General features: G+C 40.8%; 1 protein-coding gene across 7 annotated transcripts in view; it reads right to left on the bottom strand.

Annotated features, from left to right (window-relative positions):
- SASH1 (SAM and SH3 domain containing 1) overlaps positions 1-25,658 on the bottom strand; it is a 567,590-nt gene that overhangs the window by 79,761 nt on the left and 462,171 nt on the right. For all 7 annotated transcript variants that reach the window (XM_087775786.1, XM_087775785.1, XM_087775788.1 and 4 more), the window contains one exon: positions 21,697-21,825. In XM_087775786.1, the coding sequence (XP_087631912.1) occupies positions 21,697-21,825 (129 nt within the window). The remainder of the gene's footprint in view (positions 1-21,696; positions 21,826-25,658) is intronic.

Below are 25,658 nucleotides of genomic sequence, written 5' to 3'. Positions count from 1 at the left end.
TTTATATTAACAGTTTTGTTTGCTCACTCCTTCAGTACCGTTCAGATCTAATTATGAAACAACTTTTAACACCACATCATTGCACATTTCAGAAGGCGTGGATTGAACGGCTTCTCACAACTCTCTTGCAGCTGCCCCCCTCGACGAGGCCTTGAAGTGCCTGCAAAGATTCAGAATGCTGCTACTGTTGTTTAGGTACTAAAATGTGAGGTTATCTCAGTAGATCACTCCCACTCCAGTCCCTTTGCTGGCTATGCAAGATATCTGCTGTAAAAACTGTTCTTCACAGCCTTTGCCTATTTGCTACTAAATTAATCTGTTTTCTTTGCACGTCCTTGGCTTCTCTAGCACTGGCCAATGCTCGTCTTTTATACCGTCCCTTTCTATCACTTCAAGTCTCAGTGTTAGAGGACAAAAAGACATTTTGCAGTTTACTGAAAAAAGAAAAATGTTAGCTGGTCGGAATGAAAAATGAATGATCTGTTTGCTTTAATATCTTGAAAAATCAGTTTCTTGGTAGCTATAAATGTGCCTGTAATGTGCTGAGCTTGAAAATAACAAAACTGTTTTGATTAGCAGCCCATGTAAAATAGGAGGAGTTACAGAAAGAAGACCACTGCAGTTTTAGAGGCTGGCATGCAAGGCTAACTTGAGCCTGTTTGTCTCCTTCCAACTGCATCTCCCATCTCTCTAATTCCGGGCGTACTGCAAGCCATGAATTTTTATGTCCTCCACACCAGGGGAAGGGGAAGTAAAAGTCTTCAAAGAGGTAAAAAAAAGTCTCCTCCAGCGTTTTCTTCTGCATATTTTGCACTTTGTACTGCCTCAAGTGAAATAGTTGCTTTTTAGAGCTGTTTTTACTATAGTACTAGTACTAGACTAGTTTCTGTGGGACCTGCTCCCAAGAGGGCTTTCCACAGCTACACACTTAGAGAACTGATTTATGTGGTGACCATGAAACACACAATGCACTGATATTTCCAGGAAGAGAAAAGCTAAACCAAAACCTACTCAGCCTTGAGACTGTGCCTCCCACCAGGACAGCCACTGGGTTCACATCTGGCGTACTGCTTTGAACTCTTTCATTTGTACTGCTGAAGAGCAGACCAGCAACTCCATAGGCCAAACTGGGAAGAGCATCCTGTGATAGTCAGAAGAGAACATGGCACAAAGCCCAAACACACAGGAGACTACTTCAGAAGGTGGTGCTCCTTGGGGGTAAACAGCTTGAGACAAAACCAGCAGCGCAGTGCTGATGTATCTGTAGATTACACTTGACATTACTTAGACAGCTGTGGTCTTCCAATGGACAGTGAGGCTCCTCATGCCTACTGCTCCTCCTGCAATAAACTAGCTCAATGCAGTGCTGAATAACACTATGGTAGGTTCATCCAGCAAACCTACAAAGAAAAAAAGTTCCTCTTCCTTATTTTCTTGTGCTCTGGCTGCAAATACTATGAACAAGCCTCTCAAGGATTTACGAGCATAAACTGGAATGACCCAGGCTATCACATCAAAAAAGTAAAAGATAGCTATTACTGGTGCCTCTTCTGCCTCTAACTGCCAAAAACTTTCATAACATGCCTCCTACACTGTCCAAAGACAAAACAGAGAATCATCTGTTACAAAGATAAAAAGCACATCCTCTAGGGAAGGTGGGAGGAGAACCACAAATAAAAAAACCACGAAACTACCACAAACACAGCATGGAAACGAAAGCGTTCCCCCCCTTACCTTCTGTGAACAGCATTCCCAAAACAGTAGGAGAGAAATCTAGACATTAAAAACCCTCAGTCCCTCTTCCAATTCTGCTACTGGCTTTCTATTTTATCTCAAGGAAGTTACCTAAAACCTATGTGTCTCAATACATTTGTCTGGAAACAAGAATTCTTACTTACTTGCTATGCCAAAGTTTTTGTGTAGCTGCCTGAGCAGCTCAGAAAAGACATACGGAGGTATAAATAACTGGCATTACAGCATGCATCTCCTTTCCTCGGTGCCCTGTGTTTGCAGCTGATGGCCATCAACACACTCAGTCTCAAGTCAGACCACGGCGTGCAGCCAGCTGCCCAAAGAGGACTCTGCTGCTGCAACCACCTCATTGCCAAAAAATTAGGACTTGATCACCAAAGGCAGGGGTAGCTATCTCTAGGGGTCCAAGAAAGCAAAAAGAGGCACCACAGACAGAAAGGAGCTATTTTTCACGTAGCCTTTGTGAAAGCATAGTTGCAAAGGCCACAGCAAACAGACTAAGTCTTGTTCAGTAGGTTAAATAGTTCACCCTACCTTATGGTCATTGTAACCGTTTGACTATTGTCAGGTCCTTAATTTTTAGAGTAAATAACCATTTTGAAAAAATAAATGGGGGGCAGGGGGGAAACAAGAGAGTGTAACCACATTTTTATGACAATCCAATTCCCTGAAAACTCATTCTTCTCAATTTGCCCTGCTTTATTTATTAAAAGCGTGCGTGCCAAGCTGAGATAACATCAACATCTCCTACCGTTATAATTTTGATCTATGCAGCAATTCATGATTTGCTCTTTGTCAACTCTGGCTCCAATTCTGGGTACACACACACAAGCCACCCTGCAGACTTCATGGACTGTGACTATACTTCCACCACTCGCATAAAAAACCCAACTGAATTACCCAACTTAATTTACCTCCTCAAACTTCCCCTGTTTTGAAAAAAACATTTAGTAATTGTGCTCTGAAAGCAGACTTTGAGGAGAATGTGTCAGCAATTAGCACTGTGCCCCTAATTAAACCAACATATTTATGCGCTCCATAAATTCCCTCTGTAGCCATAATGTAATTGTTTCTATATGCCAATTTCACAGTATACGCAAATGTTTTCATATTATCAGCACTGCCTTGCTGACTGCTTAAGATAAGGTCCTCATCTAGCAATGCAAAGGAGACTTAAGCTCTGTCTGCCACGTATTAATGAGAAACGGAAACCATCCACAGAAAGACTTCTGCTTCTCCCAAAAAAATCTCTCCTGACTGCACAAGAATATTACCTTTTCTAGATAATTTAAAGGGACAGCATTATGAATATACTTTTTTCCCATCTTTTCTGGACCTAGCATCCCTTAAACAGAATGTCCTAAATGTTTGTTGCAGCTCCTTCAAATGCTAATTTATGTTCCTTTGGTGACTGTTGCTTTCTTCACTTCAAGAGCCCTTCACATATATCTGAATGAATGTCCTGAAATTTTCATCAAGTTCAGAGAATGAACATTGCTACATTCACACTTACCAGCTTAATTTATTTTCTTGCCATTTTGAGAAAATTTATCTTGGCAAATGAAAATCCAGAAATGGCCCGCAGCCAACTGTCAAGAAAACCAAGAGCAGCAGAACATCGCGTATGCCAAACACCAGGAACACCGCTGGGCTGTTTTATTTCTCAGTGCCACTGAAGAGGCCTCATTTGTCTTTAGTCAAATCCAGTCACTGTCCCAACACAGGCTTGATCCACACCCAGTCAAGAGTACAGACTTTGTCAATAGGCACTGGATCACACCCAAAAGTCTTCCAACATAAATTATTTAGCTTCCGTATGCCTCTGTTTAAACATCTTTAAAGTGGATATTTTAGCATTCAGCTTTATGCAATGCACGGATGCAAATCATAGGTAACAATAATCTGTCTGCATACACAGTAATATCATGGCACAACAACAGTAATTCCTCGCAGTGCTGTAGCTACAAAATCTGTCCTCTTCATGGCAGTTGTAATCCACTACCTGAAAACAAGTCTTCAGAAAGAGATGTAATGATGTTGGTGAAGGACAGAAGCTATTTTACATGATATTCCCTTACGCTTCTAAAATGATTTTTTTAGAGACAAATCAAGTGAGCACCACAGAAGTATCCTCTCCTGCATGGTTTTAACCTTTTTTGATGAAGAATGGTATTTTCCACAGAAAAGGAGGGGAAATAAAAAAACAGTGAAGTAATTTCAGCAGGAGTATTTGTGAATAGGGTACTATTTCATATTGATGAAAATCAGGTCATAAAATAGTCTGTGAACTAAGAAAATGGCAGACAAACACCTATATTAAAAACTATAGAGTTTTCCCCATCATAAGACGTGTTCAGGATATTGTATTTGACACAATAAAAACTAAATCAGGATTTAAAAACACAATTCCAGAACAACAAAATAGCCGACAGTGGGAAACAAGTTACACAAATAATTTTGTTTCACAAAGCAATTATATAATTCTAAATCTATGCAATATTGTTTGTAATTTGATTTCAAAGTCATCAGGATCAGTAGGAATGCAATTGTGTTTGGTTTGTGAACGTATCAGGAAAATTTAAAAACATACACAAAATAGCAGGTATTAATATTACATAAAATTGAGAAAAAGCAATAAACATTTGCTTTTACAGCTCAGTTCCATTGAAAGGAAGGTTGGATGGCAGTCATGTTACTGCCTGAGTTGACCTCTTGTTTTTTTTTCTTTACTGTAGCAAGCAATAAATAAGGCCTTCAGGGTTCAAGATCAAGTAATTCATTACTAAATTTATGGAAGGCTCCACTACAGAAATCAATAAATAGTGACTAAAGAAGGCATTATGAATAAAACAACTTCATAGTACTGCTAACTCCATCTGAGAGGATGGCTAAGATTTTCTACATAGTAAGTATATACCAAATCAATCCATGGAATATAATTTGCATTGAATAAGTTATTTAACATTTTGCACATGACCGCAGTGTTGAGACCAGTTAAGTTCTCTCCTGTCTTTCTGTAAGGTCACATGAAAATAGAGGGGGTTCTCTGGACCCTTCACTGTCACTCTTACTTACAGACTGACCCTTTCCTACAAATATCCAGTGGCACATGCTTTTCAGAAGGAGTTGAAAAATAGCTACATCAATTAAGAAGAGAGCACATAATGCTCAATTAAAAACTGCCACCCCAGAATCTTGACTACTTTTTGCCAAAGCTAGCATGATCTATATAAATATACACATATGTATTTTTAATATATATACACATATACATATTAGATCAATAAAAATATGCTTGATCTCTGCTGACAGATCAAACAAGCAAGGTGCAAAGAGAGACTGTTGTCTACTTCTATTACCAAGGAGCAAAGGGCTGGAAGGCACTGTCATTACCCATTACACAGATAAAGCTTGCTTTCCTATAAGGCTCCATTCTAGAAAAGCAAAAACATGTCAATCCACCACCACTGCTAAGGAAATAACTGATGAAAAACAGGTTATTCTGGCCTGATGTTTGGAAATCAGATGCTATTCAGTATGGAGAACTGAAAGGTACTGCGTTTAAACAGGATTACCCAGACAAAGAGATCCAGGGTGGGGAACATCTGGATAGCTAACAGGTTGGCAGAAAAGGATGTAGAGATTACCATGAATCATAAGATAAGCATGAGTTTTTGTGTCATGCTGTTGTATAAAGAACTGCCATTATATTACAAATATAAACAAGATAATGGTGTGCTACCAGCCCTTCTGCTCCAGTCGGTCCTGCTAAGACCTCAGGTGCAATCACGTGCTCAGTTTTTGGTACTGTTGTTCAATAAAAGAGGCAGCAAATTGATGAGAATCCAGAAAAAGACACAGTCGTATTTGTGAATGGTCTAAAAAAAGGTGGTGTTGGAAATTAGCATTGTTTAACCTGTGGGGAGAAAAAAAAAAAAACAACAACAAAAAAAAAACGAGAGGAAAAGAGGGAGGGAGAGAACATAAAGGCCTTCATAAATACAAAAAAAAGTTGCTGTAAAGAAGAACAATTTTGGCATCCATGGAAGACAGCAAAAGTTAAAGAGATATGTCTGTAAGATACCAATAAAAACACTCAGTGGAAAGGACTCTATGCATGCTAGAATAGCTTGCCTAGGGAGACAGTGGAATTAACATGCTGGGGCAGTTTTAAAGACAGGTCAGATCAACATCTGTCAGGAGTGATAAACAGAGCTGAACCTGTCTTGGGGCAAAGGATGCACCAGTTGATTTCTCAAAATTATAAGATGAAGCCAAGCTAAATTCCATGTCGTACAACAGCAGTAAAAAACAGAGACTGAGGCAGCAGAAAACTTAAAAAGAATAAGTTTGGTAACCCATCTTCAACTACAACAAAAAAAAATTCAGATCTTGCTATAATTGTGTTTCACTTCCAGTTTATACATTTCACACACAGCTACAAAGAGAATTTCCACTCCTCCATTTGCAATAACAGGCAACTTTAAGGTTGCAACACCTGCTCACGGATAATCTGGTGTGGTTGAGATGCAGGCTGCTTACAGTGACGTCTAATCCAAAACTGAAAGAAGAGAAGCTTAACTTTTCATTTATTTTGTGTTTTAAGAGACATTGTACCTTTGCGCTACTCTCAGTTCATCAGTCTTCCAGGGTATGTTTTTGTGTAGATTTCTGATCTTTTAAATTCTTTCTATTGCTATTCTGCAAAAGTAGCATAGCTGCTTTCACAAAGCTCCTGCTCTCCGTGAGATAAGAACATCCAACTCAGGGAGGTAAGTATGGGAAAGAATAAAGAATACAGAAGGGTAGAAGAAAAGCATGGTGCAGGAAGCACTCAAGGAAAAGAGAAAATGAAGCATGTGGACAAAGTGAATGGAGAAGGGGTGCTGCAAGGACTTTTCTACTCTGAATGCTGAAGAGAGAAAGGGTTGTGAAGCTTTGAAAAGATGCACAGGTGGAGTGAAATGAGGAAGGCAGGAGGGCATAGGCTGAGCTGCTAAGGGAAGGGGTGGAAGATGAAGATGATAGGGATGAGCGAGAAGAGTCTTGAGAAAAGAGATGGTGTCAGGGAAGGAGAATTATTACAGATAAAAGATGGAGGTGAGAGATAGGCATGTGTTAATTCTGGAACAACGCGGCTTCCTCAGGTATTTTATCCTATATCCACTCAGGGAAAGAGGCTGACAAATCCAGTGGTGGTAATCAAAACCTTTCATTTGCCATTTAGCAGCTCTGTAACAGCGGTGGAAATAGAAGTTTTATGCTCAAACCCAGAGACAAAACCCACTGTATTAGAACAGTAAAAATGCCTAACACATGGTAATAGTTCATGACATCTTCCGGTCTGAATGTATCTTGCCACTCAACATAACTGCATCCAAGTTGCTCTGAAGCTGCTGGTAACAGAAGGGGTACAGGGATTGACATGCTTATGTTTCAAGAAACCTATTTTTTCTTTTGGAGAAACCTCTTTCTGCAGGCTTATAAATTCTTACTCAAAAGGGTTTACCATGTTCTGTGGGTAATGAATCAGGTTAAGAAACAGGTCCAACTTCTGTAAGCTTTGCTCACCTATCCAATCCTCAGATGAGCAACAGCAGCTACTGACACCAGGATAAGCAGTGTGATTCATGCCAAGTAAAGTTAATTTTCTTAGTACGATACATAAGATGAATTTTTGTACACTCTTATTATAAACACCAAACTCCAAAGCTGGGGACACGGACAAGTCAATAGGATCCTTAAAAACTTCTAATAGGCCACTTTTAATAAAAAGAGCTATTAAAATTACATTAAATACTCATGAGTCACACTCGTTCACAATACGCCTCAATTTCATTTTCATTCTACTTTTCAGACAGCTAAAAGACCAATTTATGTAAGATACCTTTTAGCTTTCCAAACCTCCTTTAGTGTTTCTATCAGCTGTTAAGTGGAATGTGGCATTTCCCTCCAGTTAAAGAGGTGAGACAAGACGCAGCTCCTCTTGTATCATTCCATTTTGGGTGGGTTTGGGGTATGAATAATGCAAGATTCTACATGCTATGGGGTCAGCATTTCTGTGTTACAAGTGTTACATTACCTAAAGCATTACTATGATAGAATATGTGTTCATATAGAAAAGGAATTATATGAACTTTGCCATCAAATTTTTAGGTTTTACTCATTGACGAAGTGTCTCTCCCTGCAAGTAAACAAAGCTGATGACTTTCAAGGTGTCCCTCAGGTAACAGAGATCAACCAGAGGGAATTGCATTAGCAGTAAGAAACAAAATGGCCCTGTCTTATGTGTAAGATTAAAATAAGATTTTTTTTTTTTTTTTTTTTTTTTTTTTTAAGGAGGAAATTGTTAGGCCTCAGGTCCTGGCAAACTGTTGCAATCTCATACAGAAAATTCTATATTCCTGTTTTCAAGGCCGCTAGAGGGTGAAAAAGCACTGTGGTCACAAAATGATAATGAGACATGGGTGTTAAAAAAAAAAAACCCACACCCTAGAGATCATGAAAAAAATTTCAAGAATGCTAGCTGTTTAAGAGAGTCCATAAGCTTATAGGTAGATATTTGAAAAATGCTATAATCATCTCTAATGAAAGCTTTCATACTTGAAGCACAATTCAAGAGCTGCTACTGTGCAACCAGAAATATCCTTTCAAAGGAATCACCTCAAACTATCTCAAAGATAATGATAAAACATTCTTCAGCGCTAGGAAGACCCCAAGATTCAACAGAGAAGAATTAAAGAAGCCATTTCCATCAAGGCTAAAAGGAAACACAACAGGTAATTTGCTATAAGCCAAACTATCTTGAGAGCCAATTGCGATGTCTTGCCCTAACTATATTCCTTTTACTGTCAACAAAGGCCACTATTGAATAATTCTTGTTTTAGAAATCTGAATAATTTCAGTCAGAAGAATCTCAATGCATCACTACTAAGAAGAGAAGATCAATTGTGTTTGCACTATTTAGAGAAAACAATAAGTATTTCCTGTTCCACATAGCACGGACATAGAAGAAAACACAAAGAGCGTTTCCTACTATACTTTGCTATGCTTCCCATGAAAGTCACTTGGCAAAATGCCCATCTCCTTAAACTTCATTATGGACCTTAGATTTTCAATATCACTCACTCAGCTAAAATGTCTTCCTGCCGCCTTCTGCATTTGCTGCCTGAACTATGATCAGGAAGACTTTTCTATTTTTGTAAGTTTTAAGAGTAGAAGAATTGCATTAAAGATGCAAACCCCAGGGATATTCATACCCTGCCATTGCTCCAAATGAGGCTATAATGCATTGTATTCCAGGATCTTCTTAGGCTTTCACCAAACTTGTGCAGTTTATTCTTAACAGTTAACACTTTTAAGTCCTCCTGTCATTTTGTGAAGCTGGACTAAGATATGGCTAACTTCAATTTTATTTTTTTTCCCCTAGGTGCTTTCAAGTGTATAAAACACTCTGTGAAGAAACTGTTCAACCTTTCCATGACTCTCTTTTCAATCCTTTCATTTCTCTTTTCTCATTCATCTTGGAGCTTTCAAAGTTTCAGAGCAACCTGTCGTAGTGGGAATCAGAGCCTTGTCTGTGACTCACTGCTGCTCCTGCAGTACCTATAATGAAAAGGTCAAAACTGCTATTCAAAATCTCCTCCTTTGACCTCATGCCTCATCAAATTGAGCCTGCGTTATGGCCAGTGACCACGAGAGTCACAGAAAAAGAGTGCACCACTGAGTGATGATGTTTCTGGCAAGCCGTGGCAACCATTCTAGCTCTAACTCTTAACAAAATTGAAAGATTTTTTAAAAGTGCCTTAAAATAACCAAAGTTGGGCTATGTTACTGGGTTGGGTTTTTTTGGTTTTTTTTTTTTGGTCATTACTTATTATCATATTTTAAAGTATGTTATACCGCCATGGTACCCTGATCAATGCAGCCAGTTCAGGGCTCACATAACCAAAAATAGATTGCTGCTTTGTGGCAGTTTTTTCCCCTGCAGCCAGAGTGCATCACCTGTTTTTCTTTACCCCAGCTTAGTTTTCTAGTGACCTACTCACTGAAACTTCTAGCATTTCACTCTTCACCCTTGTGGGTAAGCAATGACCAAATTCCTCTCTTTCCGCTTCTTCCACCTGACAAAGGCAGTGAGAGGTCCCGGCTCCTGGGGCACCTGCTCCAGAACCTCTTGGATTCTTTATTCTGCTCTCACTTGCCCAAATCTAAGGCTTCTTTCTTCAGCACTCATCACCTCCTGTACCTGAAAAGTCTAAATATCCCAACAAAACCTGCAAGAGTGGAAAAATTGAGCAGGGAGCTCCAAAGAGCATGTGCAATGGCCAAAATTTATGTCCCTTTGAACCAAAAAATTTGGTGAGAAAAATTCATGGCTACTTAGCTTCTGTAGTAACTGTTTACCTTAGCCAAACTGTAACACACTGAAAATAATATATTTAATTTGTTTTTCTCCATGTTTCTAACAACATGCATTCCATGTCTAACTAGCCCTTGTCATTCAGTCATGGAAAGCTTCCTGAGATACTTCATATGTCCACATTACCAAAGACAAGTCTAAGAGTTGATGCAAATCATAGTGTTTTTCCATTTCCTTTGTTTAAAGAAAATTTGAAGAACATTAACATTTCTTAACAAATCAGGATGACTGCTACAAGACATTTGTATATTTCAAGAGCAAAAATGTAAGCTTACAGGTACCACCTGCAATTCAATAGCCACAACAAAATTAATCCACTAATGCTAAACATAGCTCAGTTCAAAGGAGGAAAAACAAATAAAGTCACCAAGTCCCTCCAAATGCTCATCCAGTCAAGCATTAAGCTACGTTCTAGTCTTGCTGTTGACTTGGGAGGCTACTCATAAACAAAGAGATCAAGAGAGATAATTTGCCTGCTATTGTCTATCCTACAAACAAAAAGTTATCCAAACTAGTTATGGAGTCAAAAACAGCAATCAAGAAAAATAAACTTGAATTTCGCTAGAGAGTCAGCAGCTTGGCTCTTTTTTAGAGTATCATTCCGATGTGAAGTAACCGAAAGACATAAAATAGTAAAAAAGGAGCCAAAAACCATTAGGCTGAGATTCATATTCCTACTTCCTTCCTAATAAAGCTGTTAAACCCCATTTAAAATATTTAAATTATTTAACCTGCAAGTGAAGAAGAAAAGATTCACTAGCTTTGTAGAGAAGATGCTTACCTGGAAGATGAGACACTGGTATTCCCACTGCTACACCAGGAACTGTTTATATATGCAAATAGGGTTGATGAACAGATAAGGTTAAGACGACTACAGAATATTAAATTGCAGAGCAGTCTGCTTCAAGATAGGAGATAAGAATTCAAGTTTCCTCAGGCAGAGGAGAGAACCAAACTTCGGTTTTCTACACCGCTGGATCAAACCACCACCTCCTACTACTTTGCATACTATGACCTTCATTTCTCATACTTTCCCACAGGTGTTCAAAATGAAGTATTTAGTTTGGGGCTTAACGAAATAGCATTTTTTTCAGCCATCACCAGCTAACATTATTGCAGTGAAACTAATGCATAGTTGAAGAAATGTAAGCCTGCTCCACAGTGAAGTAGAACAGCTCTCTGCCTCTGCGTTTGTGTTAGCATTATCCCTGCCATATGTCAGACAGTCATTTAATGTAGAGGCAGCATGGTAGAAGAAGAGATGGCTGGCAGTGAGCTGTTGACCGGTAGAGCTGGACTCTTCACCAGACCTCCGTACTCCAGGGGAAAATAGGACAGTTCGCTGAAAGATGGGAGATCAGGAGTGCTGTAATAGTCTGGCACAACTTTAAGATACATCTGACTTCTGTTTTTTTTAAGTGTCAGACAGTGGACTGGACTTTAGGCTTGAGCCACAGGTCACCTAGGTTGTCTGTCACTCACTGCCCATGCACTGCTTAATTAGTTCTTGTGGCAGCTACACTGAGGGTAGACCCAGACTAATGGCATTGTCTGTTATTACGCTGTTCTGAATTTACCACAGATTTCATGCTACTCTGTTGCAAACTTAGTTACAGAAGAGGAATTAGGGAATTACACAGCTAAATCTTCAGCAGCAGCTGAATCCCAGGGAGGTGAGGCCTAAATAGGGATAATGGTACTCAAATTACCAAGCTCAAAGGATGCAACAAAGGCTAATTAATGTTTTTAAAGGACTTCGAGGGTGGAAAGTGCTATATAAAGGAGAAATAAAACTATTTTGTGAGCTTCTGTGTAGGCTAGCAACTGAAAGCTCCAATTATGTGGCTTTCAATAGTTAACCACGTGAACATAATAAAGCAACTCTGATGACTGACTTCCTTCTTACTTCTCATTTGCATGACTTTCAGCACCTCTCACATGCTGCAAAACTTTAAAAGCTATCTCTTCTGTCAAAATGGACTTGAACTATGGCTTAACCTTTGCTGGGACACTAGAGCGAGGAGAAACCTGAACAGGTCTATGGATGCACCAAGACAGAGAGCTGACTGAAGCCTGAAAAGCGTGCCCCTTGGAGGTGAAGGGGAGATAGACTTCTTTCAAATACTGTTTAATTTATCAGCCTAGTTTGTCTTAAAGGAAGCTTCCAAATTCTGATTTTTCTTTTGCTAGCTTTTCTGTCTTCCTAATTTATCTGGATGGCTTGTGAATAAAGACTTACACAATTAAAAGCTTGTCTATTTTTCCACAGCTATATCCACTGATTTAATAAGACATTATTCCTGCAAACACTGCTTTCTTTACGTCCTTAAATGAGCCTGAGTACACAACCATACTGCCACTATTTTCACATGGAGCCTAAACCAAATGATTGTAACTGCAGTCTTATCAGGAGCTTCAACAGCAACAAGCAAAAGACACAGACATAAACAAAAAATTACCAGTATGTGTTTGGTAAGGAACTTATGAATTCCAAATTTTGCTAATAATTTCAAGTCTTTCATCTTTAATTAGTTTCTAATCCATGACTGATTTTGTTCATCATGCCCAGCAACACAAGAAATTCATCCCTCTGTTAAGATATGAAATTGAATCCTCTGGCAAAATATTACCCATTCATTTTCATATGTATATTTTTACAGGATTATTGCCTTCCCCAACTCGATTTGCTTTAACAGCCAAAAAAGACTTAAGAGTCAGGGAAAATCTGGATGTAGTAATCTCAGTTACTCTGTTCCCTCATGCAAGATACAGCTGCAATCTAAACTGTTGGGGAAAACTTACAAATATAAATCAAGAGGGATATGACATGGGAGTCAGGAAGAGGGGTTTCCAGCTGATAGGCATTCCTTTTTATTATTTTGTGGAAACCAGATTGATCAATCACCAAAGAAGTCACATCTCTTCAAAATGCTTGGAGATCTCCTTCAAAGACAAAATTCACAGACCATCTTGTCTGAAACAGAGCATTTCTCTGTGTTCTTCAGGTGACCCTGCTGAAACAGGAAACCTACACAACACTGAGAGAAGATAAAGCATGGAGAGATCAAAGGAGAGTAGCTGTGCAACATCAGAACTTATATCATGAAGAGCAGGGCCAGGCTGGCAAAAAAAAAAAAAAAAAAAAACCAAAAACAACCAACCAAACAAAAAAAACCCAAAAACCAAAACCCAAACCAAAAAAAAGAAACCAACGCCTTTGAATTCACAGATGAAGGCCTGCCTTCCTCTGGGCATCTTTGTTGGAGGAGCACCCTTCTCCTGAGGGGAAACAGACAGTCCAAAGCACATCCAGATGTGCACAAATACTCATGATGTGTTTCTCATTCTCATCACAACATGCTCTTGATTTATTCTTGATTAAGACCTGTTTGTTCTCCCTGATGACCTGCAAGGCTGTTATGGTTCTTACAAGTGCAGTTTTTGAATACCTCTCTAATTTCAAGACTTCTGTCTTGAGCAATATCCTTACTATTCCTTGAGGACCCAGGGTGGTGTTCCTCTACCCAAGGACTTAGATGTGCAAGCTAGTGCAACAATTACTTGACATCTGAAGCTGCCATCAGCCATCCTCAGCACACATAGATGGACTGGACAGCAGTGGTTGGGAGACAGAAGGAAGGTACACAGAGGCTGCCTGGGGAGTCAGGCCGAAACTACACAAGCACAAAGAGGAGTAATCTAAATACAAGACATTACACCTTCTAGGTTCATTCTTCTGTTGTTTTAGCTGCTACCAAGTCTGACACTCTTCTGACCCAGCCAATACACATTGCTGTCCTCCCAGAGTAATGCCACTCAGCTTGGTATTCTGGAATTCTTCTCGTAATATGTGAATGGCAAGCTGGGCTGCACGCCACAGAAACTGTTCAACACAGAGTCTGGGTGTTTTGGGGGTTTTTCTTTGTTTGTTGGTTTTGTTTTTTCTCTTTTTTTTTTCCCTCTCCCCTCAGAGATCCACCTTCTTAAATGACAATTTAATTTGCTATCTTTTTTAACAACCGTGTCCTTTGCAATGAAATTTACCTAATGGTCCAGACAGCATGACGCTGTCATTTTTAAATTCAGAGGGGAGAAAGGAAAAAAAAAAATACACAAAGGGAGCTGAAGTTAGTGAACCAATTCCCCCCTCCCCTCAAAGTCCTCAGGCTCCAATGAGATTAAATCAGAGAGTTAATACAAATCTAGTCTGTCAGTTCCAGCAGATACACACTGCTTCTAGGATAAAAGAACAGCACAGTAAGAATATATTCAACTGATCTTAGGTTCGAAGTAAAAGTCCTGCTGAATGTAAAGGGACAAGAAAATCACTACAGATGATGCTAAAAGATTAAGAATAGCTAGAAGAACATTTATAACACTAAGGAGAATTTCTCCCCGCCACAATTACCAGTCAGACTACTCAGAAGTGAGTTATCTTTTCTATTTATAACTTTTCTATTCTAATATCTTTTCTATTTATATGTTATCTTTTCTATTTATAACATAAATATTATTTTATTCATAACAGTATTACCAGTTCAGAAAGAATGTTACCTTTGACAACCTGTTCTTCCCATAACACTGACATTGCCAAAAATACGAACATTTTCAGAAGACCAGAAGTGTTAAACTGAAGATCCTGCTCCAAAAAGCAGGGACCCTCTGAATATATGCAAGGAAGATAAGGTCACCCAAACCACGATAGCTGTGCAGTCTGCCGAGTCTCCAGCCTATAAACTCTGCCTATAAATAGACAGATTTTGCTTAAGGGATTATTCATAAATGGGCTTCCAACAAAAACAGTGGTGAGACTGCAGGAGATCATTAGCTTACAGAAAGTTGAGAGATTTTCACTTAGTCTGCTAGTACTAAGTGGACTAAGAACTGTTTTAAGAATGGTATTCACTTTGCTGTGTATGGAACAAGCCTTGCTTTATTTTCACGCTTAATGCTAGCTCTGTATTTAAATGCCTTTGCTGTCTTGGCGTGTGATACATGAGACACTAAAAATAGCCCGTCTGTTCCAGAATTGCCATTGTGTCTACCTTTGAAAAGCTCCATTAATGATGAAAAAATTACTATGAATTTAACTTGTGGAGATAAAGCCTAAAATATTGAGAGACTGAGACTGCACACATGGTAAATATCTATTATATATTTTCTATGTAAATCTACTTTATGAACCTCATATTTAGGCAAACCCCCCCCTCTATTTCAAGCTATACTGGAGAAAAAAAAAAAAAAGCAAGCTTGAAAGTCCATGTCTTTTACGGCTACTTTTTCTTTTGTGTGTCTGCCTGATAAGGCCTGGAAACTCTCCAAAATTTATGAAGTCTTATCTATGTGTTCTCCAGCTCTTTTTTTTGCGCTGTAGACACCTTTTTAATCCAACTCAGATGTTGTTTATACTTTGGAGAGCCTCTCACAGCCAGTAAGACAAAACAAAACAGTGGGATTCTGTTCCAGCAAGATATAGAGGTGTCCTCTCAGGGCAAAGGTAAAAGCAGCCAGTATTGCATTTGCAAAGCAGAGCTGATCATTTCATGGCAGGGAATAAGCCATCTGTTTTAGGATCTTGAGATTTTAATATATGTAAGATGTAAAGACAGCAGACATGGCTAGAGCCAGCTATAGTGCAGGCACAGGCAGATTCCACAAAGATGTTCAGCATCGTAAGTCCAGCTTCGGTGGCTAACTCCCTCGGAGATTTCTTAAATATACATCAATCACTGACTGCAACGGTTCTGGGTATTTTAGTCTCTTTTAGTGCAGGTTGGCTAGTTTCTCAAGTAGCCTTAGGATATCGCCAGCCAGCAGTACAGTATCAGCCAAATTCACGCCTAAAAAGGATAAAGCCTAATTACTCCATCACTCAAATTACTAATTGCTCTACTTGTGCCACTTTTCCTCCACTCTGCCTTGCTGGACACATACCATTTATACGTGATGACATTGTCTAGATGGTCGACTCCATTTGTGACCAAACAACTGGTTGCTGAGCACCTTTCAAAACCATGCACGGCCAAGACCTATGAGGACTACATACATGTTGGGCAGCAAGGCAAGAAACTTCGGTTAGTTTTGCGTTCATTTCTATTTTCTGACTTTGGATCTGTACATGTGCAGGTACTGTAGAAACACATGGGATTAGGCAAGTCAATTTATCAAAAACATGCACTGTACTTTACCACCACGTACACAGAGAGATCCTGAACACTCCCCCTTTTACACATCAAAATGAATTAAATGGATGGAGGAAAAAAAGGTATACTTGTGTGCTTTATAGCTTTCCAGTGGCATTCATTTTAAATTTATGTAATTTACAAGTCAAAAGATTACTGTAACTTCTCAGTGCCACAACCGTAGCTGTCAGAGTCCGTCAGAAAACTTCAAGCTGTTCTTTGACTTCAAGATCATCCGCTACAATACAAACCTTGGCAGCAGCAGTTAGCTGGCCGCTGTCAGTGATGGATGAGACAACAGAATGCAGTTTGCTCTTTCACAGCTATATCAATGCCATCCTGCCCTGCTGACAGGCAAGGCGAACCCGGTTTTGTCAGTGAGCCAGGCAGATATGATCCTGAAGACACAAAGGAAGCAGATATGAGCGGTAACAAGGTGCCATCCTCACTGAGTCACTTTTCTGGCCCTAACTGCATTTTAGCAGATGTCCAGCTCAATATTACCAGTGATACATCCATTATGGTCCTGAAAATCCACTATATCTACTCCGACTGCAGTTCCTCCTCAGCCAAAAAACCACATGGTGCACAGGAATAGGCCAAATGCTAGGAAATGTGGGCAACTCCCATGCTGTTCACAAACATTAATGTCCAAACCCAAGCACATTCTGCATTACAAAAACAGAGGCAAAATTCCAAATGCAAAAAGCAGTTACTGTGGTTAGGGACAACTAACAATCCTTGACGGCACGACCATTTGGAAAAATACTCTGTGTTCAGCTCCATCTGCAGCTACTGTTTTGTTACAAGATATGCTGCTCTCCCAAACAATTTTACCAAGTGATTTTTTTTAAAACTTCAACTCCAGAGCAGGATATCCAGACTGAAATGGCTGTGGTCTGATAGGAAAGGTTGGAGAGCTGATTAGAAAGTACAATATACAATCAAAATATCAACACTTGCTCCCAAACAGCTTAAAATGATTTCAACATGTACAGAAGCAGCAATAAACAGCTCATATTTCTGTCCTTCCCATGCTACAAAGGGCAATCTGGGCGAGCCGGTGCTAAAGACCTGTTCCTGGCAAAGCTCTGCCAGCTCAGGCACTTCTTTGTTAGTACGCTGCTCCTCCTGACGCAGCCTCTCTGTGCAACTTTTAGAGGACGCTTCGACCCCTGGGGTGACCCACTCTTTCTCTTTGTTCAGAGCATTCAGTAAAAGCAGCTCCAACCCTAACTTTGGCCTTTTATGTTTCTGCTACATAGTATTTATCACTCATACTGAATTTCAGAGGAAAATATCAGAACTGCCATCCAAAAATCAAGCTGCAGTCTCCCAGCTATATCACAGCTGCTGATTGCCTACTCTTTCATGATTATAAAATCTAAAGATGTATCCCAATACCTTTTGCTTTATGAAATTTTTTGCACACGGGATCTGCAGGTTTGAGATAGCTGTTAACAGAGGCTCTCCCCGCTGCCTCCTTATTCCTCGTTTAGACCTGATCTCAGTGCAGGGGTTGGGTTTATCCTATGGTACCCCCCTCGCATGATTCAGTAACCTTCACTCCAGCAAACCCCTGGAAATTTGCACTAGCACTACATGCATATCAGCTCTGCTCTGTTCTGTCGTTTTGCTAAAGAGAGGGAGAAGACCATTGGCGGGGGGTGGGGGTAGATATATACAGAAGGTATATATCTATATGACAGCACTGTCTCTCCTCATCCCAGCTAGGACAGCAGTGTACAGCAGAGCAAAGCCAGGCTAGACTAACAGCCCAATAATGCTGGTGCATAATAATTTTGGGGGTGCATGTATTTGCTATTCGGTGCATATATTTTACTATCATAGCACATCAGGGATATGCTATGAAGCTGGCATTTCCCCCAGCATTACTCCCCATTCACTATTCCAAAAGCTCTGCAAATACACTACCTTTCCCCAAGCTGTAAAGAGAGGAAAAACACTACAACAAATGAGTTGCTCTTCTGTTCTGTCTTTCACATTAGTACTTTTGCAGTCACTTCAGCAGCTCTGCTGTTTAAACCAATTCTTGTTTCTGCAGCAGATTAAACACAAGCATACTACTCTGTCACACTGAAAATGCGTTCTAGTCAACACGGCCATTTCCCACGCCCTATGTACCTAAGTCAAGCCTGCCTACTTATGGATGCGAGCAAGTTTCAGCTGCAGTCAGCGCTGTTTGGATGCTGTTGTTGTGGAAGTGAGCTAATATCTATAGTCTCATGTGTTATCAACAGAATGGCTATCTGATGTCCAGAAACTGTATTATAGTGGTGACAGATGTAGCAAAAAATTGAGCACTAATTTCATTTTCAATTGCAATATCTTCTCTCTGACCTGGCAGTTCAAGAAGTCATCACTGGACTACTAGAGTGAGCAAACTCAATATGAGAGCCACTGAAGAGGAATCTCCAGGACACCTTTTCGCACAGCCACTTTCTCCGACTACAGCTTCTCTTGAGCAGAATGAGCTAGTGAATCCCTTGCTGGTCTGTCTTGGGTTAGCTCACATCTATTTAAACCAGCGTGAAGCTCTGCACCTTTGATGTGAGTTAATTAAGCTCACATGGCTTTCCCCAGCCTGGCTTCTGCAGCTTCCAAAGTGAAGGGAGCCAAATTAGGCCCATCTGTCTAAATGGAAGGGAGTCCTCTCCCACCACAAGGCATGCTTCATTACTCAGCACAGGAGCCACCTTCCAAGAGCGCCAGGAAAGGGGGTTTCATTGCTGCCAACAGCTACCCAGAATACCAGGTATGCCGAGCGTGAGGGTTTTCACGAGAACCACGATTCTGTGCCATCAGCTTCTTTGCACAGAAGCCTCAAGGGTCTGTCTACAAAGGGATTTCCCACAATAACCTTTTGTTTAACACTTGGAACTTCTTGGCAGCAACAGATCTGCAAAATACGTTTGGTTTGGGGGTTTTTTTGTTTTGTTTTTTTCATTTAAAAATAAAGAAGGAACTAGGAAACTTCAGTGGGGCAGAGGAGATGACTCTCTCTGCCTTGATCCTGCAGTCTTTCATTGTGTAACTGAAGTTTGTACTGTGTACGAGCTCTGGAAGCCTCTCGGTTGCTAAACTGGAATCCTAAGAAGAAAGAAAGTAGCCTTAAGTAATCTATGTCATCAGGTACAGCTGCTAGAGAAAGGACACAAACCACTCCCTGCTGCTAGTCAGTGCTAGGATCTGGGGAAGCAGAGGTAGAAGACACAATTACACAACTTCAGGTCCCAAATTTGTCTTATTTGATCTTGTAGAGGAACTGCAGAATTGTGATCAGATCCCATGCTGGCTCTGCCTCAGCAGAGGTATTAACCATACTTTGCTTATGAGTTTCTGTATGTGTTATACGAAAGTTACCAACACAGCAAAACCATAAGTGACAAAAAAATAATTCCTTCAGTAATCTGTTTTCTGCAAGACAAGACTTGAAGGAAATATCTGTAAGTCCGGTATGTAAAAACATACAGTACAGTTGGGAAACACAAACTTAACGCTGAAGACGTAACTAAGCAGACCTAAAAGCTTTTTGCTCTGTCACAGATGATCTTTATGAATGTTATGAAAACTAACAAAGAAGTTTACAATGAAAAAAGCACAGCAATCAGTAATACATACCCTAAGTAGCGACAAACATTTACTAATGTTACAGGACAGTAAGGAAATTGTCCAACAAGTGAAAACACTTGATGTTTTTGTGATAGGCCTCCTAAAAGGTTCCTCCTTAAATCTAACAAAAATGAGGTATGGAGATGATGTGCATATAGATTAGTTTTGGCTAAAGTGGGACCCCCCCAGGGAGTCTACACAACTGAATGGGTGAAAAACTGGCTAGTTGGGCTTTCAGAGTAGCATTTAATTAATGTGCTGTACTTGGAGGCCAATTACAAGCAGAGTAGTGCAGAGGCCTATCCTGTTAGATACCTGAGGATGGGGCACCCCTGTCAAGGTAATGGATGATGCCCACCTCAGGCTGCAGTCAATACGCTCGAGAGCAGGGCTGCCATTCAGAGTGGCCTGGAAGGAACCTCATGAGATTCAACTTGGACAAACGCAAAGTCCTGCTCCTGAGGAGGAGTAAGCCCATGCACGGGCACAGGCTGGGGACTGACTGGCTGGACCAGCCTACTCTGCAGAAAGGGCCTGGGGAACCACAGGCTTAGCACGAGCCAGCAGCACACCCGAGCAGCAATGGCAGCCAGCAGCAGCCCACACCGTGCCAACACCAGTGTAGCCAGGAGACCAAAGGAAGCGATTCTTCCCCTTTCCCTGGCACCTGTCAGGCCACGCTTGGACCACCGCCTCTGGCTCTGCAGTCCCGCATGCTAGGCAGGCATTGATAAACTTGAGTAAGTTTTGGGGGAGGGCCACCAAGGTGCTCAAGGACTTGAGCCCTTGCCCTGCAAGAAGAGCTAGGAGATTCAGCTTGGAGAAAAGACAGCTTCGAGGAGACCTACTGGCAGCCTGCTGGTACCTATGGGGAGGTTATCAAAAAGATTGAGCCTGGTTCTTCACAGTGGTGCACGGCATGAGAATGAGAGACAACAGGTATAAATTGCCATGGGGGGTATCTCATAAAATATCAGGAAAAAAAGAGTAGTTCACTATGAAGACAGTGAAGCAGTACAACAGGTTGCCCTGAGAGGCTGAAAGCCTCCATCCTCAGAGGTCTTAAAAACCCAGTCAGATAAAGCCCTGAGCAAGCTGGTTTGAATACAGTGTTGACACTGCTTTGAGCTGAAGGTTGGATTAGAGACCTCCTGAGGTCCCTTCTAGCCTGAAGGACTTGGTGACCCAATGTCCCCCGCTACAGGTCCTGTAACGTGCAATAATGGAAAAGGGTTCACAAAATTGAAGATTGCTTACATTTGGGAGCCTGAAACCAGTATTTGCACCTTCGAGTTCTGAGAAGCAGTACTTCAACAGTTTGTACAGTGTAACTGAAAAACAGCACAGTTTTGTTGTGCTCACACTGGGAGCATCTTGGAGCAAGGAAATGATGCTTTTGTCAGACAGTCTTGCCTCTTAAGAGTTGAGGTTTGCAAACACATGTGCGCAAGCAACAAGTACTCTAATTAAAGAAGAACTAAGAAATGCAGGCTCCAAGGCTTAATGAATCATAACAAATACCTAGAAAAAAAAATAATCCTGCTAATTTCCAAGTGTTTCATTGAGTTGGCTGAAACATTTGTGTGCGTGAACACAATCACATATAGTTATTTCCCTGGGTAGAACTCCTCAGGCTGAAATATTGATTCTTCATCCGAGGCATGAATGGCAATCATTTGTTAATAAAGTCATAACTTCTCTACCTACCATATCAAGGTCTTGGGAAACCCTCCGTTTGCGCAGCTCTTCCATCCTCTCACACACATCTGTGAAGCAGGTGTTATAGTAGTCTGCATACTGCTGTGCCAGGTCATCAATATTTCCCAGTGACCCATCCTGTGGTGGAGACAAAGAAAAAGAAAAGACATTAATCAATTTTGAAATTCTAATTTAAAGGTAACACCACAACCCTGAGGGAGACTCTCTCCCTGCAGCATGTCCAACACACAGCTTTTGGGTCATCCTCTTAATCCTTAGCCTCAAGCATGCAAGAACAGTTGGGAACTGCAGTACCACAGTAGCTCTTCAGAAACAGGTGGGTCCTTGCTAATTCCTACACAGAAAGAGAAGGCAGGGACAGCAACTCACGGCAGAGGAACAATATATCCCCAGGCACTATCTGCCTCAATTCCCTCCCACCCACATATATTCATATTCCATCTGGTTCTCCCAAGCAGCTGCCCACTCATCCAATAACCAGTCATTACATACGTTTCACTGACCTTATTTACTTGGGAGTAGCCCTGCTTTCCTTGAAAATGACTAACAGCAATTTAAAGCATTAAACTTCTTGCTTATAAGCACAGTCAGCCGGACTGCAAACAATTCCGGCCAAATGACTTTAACAGGCAAGTTTATGCTACCTACAAAGACGCTCTGCCAGTTGGTCTTTTAAGATATACTGGAGGCAGAAACATGGTTTGCTCAGTCCCAAATGTCTGCTTTGCTAGGCAGGATTGTTACCCTGTTAATAAAATGGCTATAGCCAAGAATCTAATTATAGTCATCTGTTAATTACAGTCAAAATTCATACTTTTTAAATGATGGATAAACTGGGGGGGGGGGGGGAAGAAGGAGGGACACACCAAACCAAACCAAACAACAGTCTGGATTTTAAGTGGCATGAGAAATCCTTCTAAACTGTAGATATGTATGCCATAGAGGGCCGGGCAAGGGGATGGGCAGGGTGTAGTAACAATTTTTTTGGTACAATATGCACACACTTAAAATAGGTCCAAAAGATGGGATGGAGTAATTTTGTTTCTCCATTTGTCTAATTTATGAAAGAGTATATATGTTATTGTATACATTTTTTAAAAGGTAACAATCTACACTTTGTGCATATTCTGAGAGAAGAACAGGAATACACTGCAGAGTGTTATTTCATTGTTGCTGTTAATAAAAAACTAAGCAATCGAGAAATCACTTAAAAATAATTATGCTAATAATATACATAAGTTGCAATGCAGACTTTTAGCATATGAGCTGGGAGGAAATCTTTTTATCAGAAACCACACCTTACTGAAGCTGTTGCCATTTGGAAATAAGTATGTGGTCCTGCTCTCAGGGTTCTTAACTATGGTGAAGAGGTGGATCCATTTTAGTAAGTATCACTTCCAGAGAACTGGAAAAAACATTCCAGTTTAAATGAAAGTGAAAGCCTACTAAATCTCAGACTCCGTGAAACACTTTCTCTACTTTTTTAAAGTGCAATTCCACAGGTGTAACAGGTATCTCAAATTCCCCAGGAAGTTTTGTAGAGGTCACATTCCCAAAATTCAGAACAACTTGCAGTTTCTTAAAACTACTGCGTACAGTAGAGGTGGAAAACAACTTGCATGTCACTTGTCGGAGCAGCAGAAGCAAAATAACTACACTAAATATGTATCTATACAGACACCCTCCTCTGTACGTGCCTATGTATTTTTTTGTTGTATTTCCTCTCTCTCAACCAGCCAAAGATCTCAAAGGGGAGACGTTTCAAACGTTAAAAGATCGGGTTCTTTAGTGTAAATACACTTCTGCGAACTTCAGACAAACAACTTCCCACACCACTAAGCAAGTGTGTAGTTTAGGAGGACAAAACAACGGCGACTTTGAGAGCGCGACAGCGCTACCCTGCCTTTCTACCAGAGCAGCAGCGTTACCCACCCAGTGGGCAGCAAGCATACATCTTCTTCCAGCCACCTCCTTGCCGTCCGTCACTTCCCAACAAGCTGGGGAAGAAACTCGGACTCTCTGCCTGTGCCACAGGCTCCACACATCTGCCTGTGCGACTGGACACTCTTCCAGTGGCTGAGGGCATGCTTGCTGATCCCACACGCACAACAAGCTGCTTTCACAAGGTTTGCACACTCAGTAGGGATAACTAGAGCTGCAGTGCTGGGGAGGAAAATGAACACCAAACAGAAAAAGCAACCCCAACACTTAACCTTCATTTGCTTGCTGTTGCAGGCAATAGGAAAACCTGTATGGCTTCCAAAGTGATGGCGTGACATCTGAATCCCAGACACTCCATCATAACAAACATCCCTCTCTAAGTGTTACCAAAAATTCCCACTTTGGACTATCTTTCCCAGACAGCATCCGTTTATTCCTTGATAAGCTTCACCAGTTAAGAGTGTATGAGCTGAAAACAGTAATGATACAAGGGCAAGATGGGAACCCATCATTTTATTAGAACAATATGAAATCTGCCTATTTACTTTATCAGTCCTCTCAATTCTGGAAACCGTTAAATTTTATGTAGTAAACCTGCTTGAAAATAGGTATAACTTATGAAGGTAAAGTTATGGCTGAAACTGAATGATATACTCCAAATCCGAACATATCACATGAACTTCAGCCTAGCTGAGAGCCAGGTGGAGCCGAGGAGAGGATTTGCAGCACGCTCCAGCACTCCACGCACCTTCCCACACCCGTGCTCCTCAGGTTCGTGGTCACGAGCCGCTTGCGGGACAGCAGCGGTGCTGCACAATGGATCAAACCGAGCTGAACAAGTGCTCATTTTTGACTTATGTTGGCGTGCAGTTCACTGTGCTTTTTTAAAGGTGGTCTCTACAAGGCTAAAGGCTTGTGACTGTCCCCAGACCAAAATTAGCTCGATTGCAGCACCCCAATTAAAGCCCACAGAACGTGGGTGGCCCCACCGCCAGCGAGCACGCGGCTGCAAAGAAAGGCCTATTCACCAGCGACCCAGCCCGCCAGTGCCACAACGTCCAGAGAAGCTGAGCTGCAGGCACCAGCCTGACTGACTGACTGACTGACAGAAGGGATTGTTGTCAATGCTTGGGACTCAAATTAGGGGCTATGCTCCAAATACAGCTCATGTCCTGTGTGAAAGCAAGCTTAACATCTGAAAAAAGATGAAGGAACAGAAATACCACAAGATCTTAGAGATGAGAATTTGTAAGTCAAACACGTACTCATTGCAACCCTGCTTTTGCTGGGTTACCAGACTGAGGGCAGATAAGGGCAGATAGCTTTACAAGTTAAACGCTCCACAAGTGGCAAGCAACCTCCTGACCAGATGTGGACAGCTTTGGGGTTTGAAGTCTCAAGCTTCAAAAAATGAAAACAACAATGCAAACATTTGCATTTACATCGCAGCTCGCCAGGAAGCTGTCGTGGAAGATGACGACTGAATCATTTGTCTCTGTGGCAAAGAGCTTCTTTTATGAGTTTATGCGTGCGGGTATTCAGAAAGCATTGCTTTTGTTGAAAAAGAAACAGATACACAAATCAACCCAAGCCAAAGACAGCCAGTATTTCACACCCACGTTACATATAAGGAAATAATGTCATAACTATATGTAAGGACAAAATTTGAGGTAATATAAATCAGATGTACAATTCTATGTTAAGTTATCTCCATTATCCTCCTTTATTCTTCAAGTACTATTAAAAACATGGCAAAACTAAAAAAAAAAAAAAAAAAAAAAGAGAAGATGCTTCATTTTTCTGCTGCACTGATAATGGCCGAGAGGACCTACTTTAGATATCATCAAACCACAAGTACAACGAATCAGAAGATGAATTTTGCACTATGGCGTTTTGCCTGTCTATTCATTAAATTGACCCCCAGCTTCTCCAAACAGTTCTGAACTGTCTCACACAAAATCACCACCGGTGTGCTTTGTATTTCTATTTTGTTTTCAAGTTAATTGAGT

Source organism: Nipponia nippon, unplaced genomic scaffold (assembly GCF_047370975.1).
Source record: "Nipponia nippon isolate SJK-2023a ecotype South Korea unplaced genomic scaffold, ASM4737097v1 scaffold_4, whole genome shotgun sequence".
Lineage (NCBI taxonomy): Eukaryota > Metazoa > Chordata > Aves > Pelecaniformes > Threskiornithidae > Nipponia > Nipponia nippon.
The sequence above is the reverse complement of the archived record's forward strand: the minus strand, read 5'-3'. Positions and strand labels throughout refer to the sequence as shown.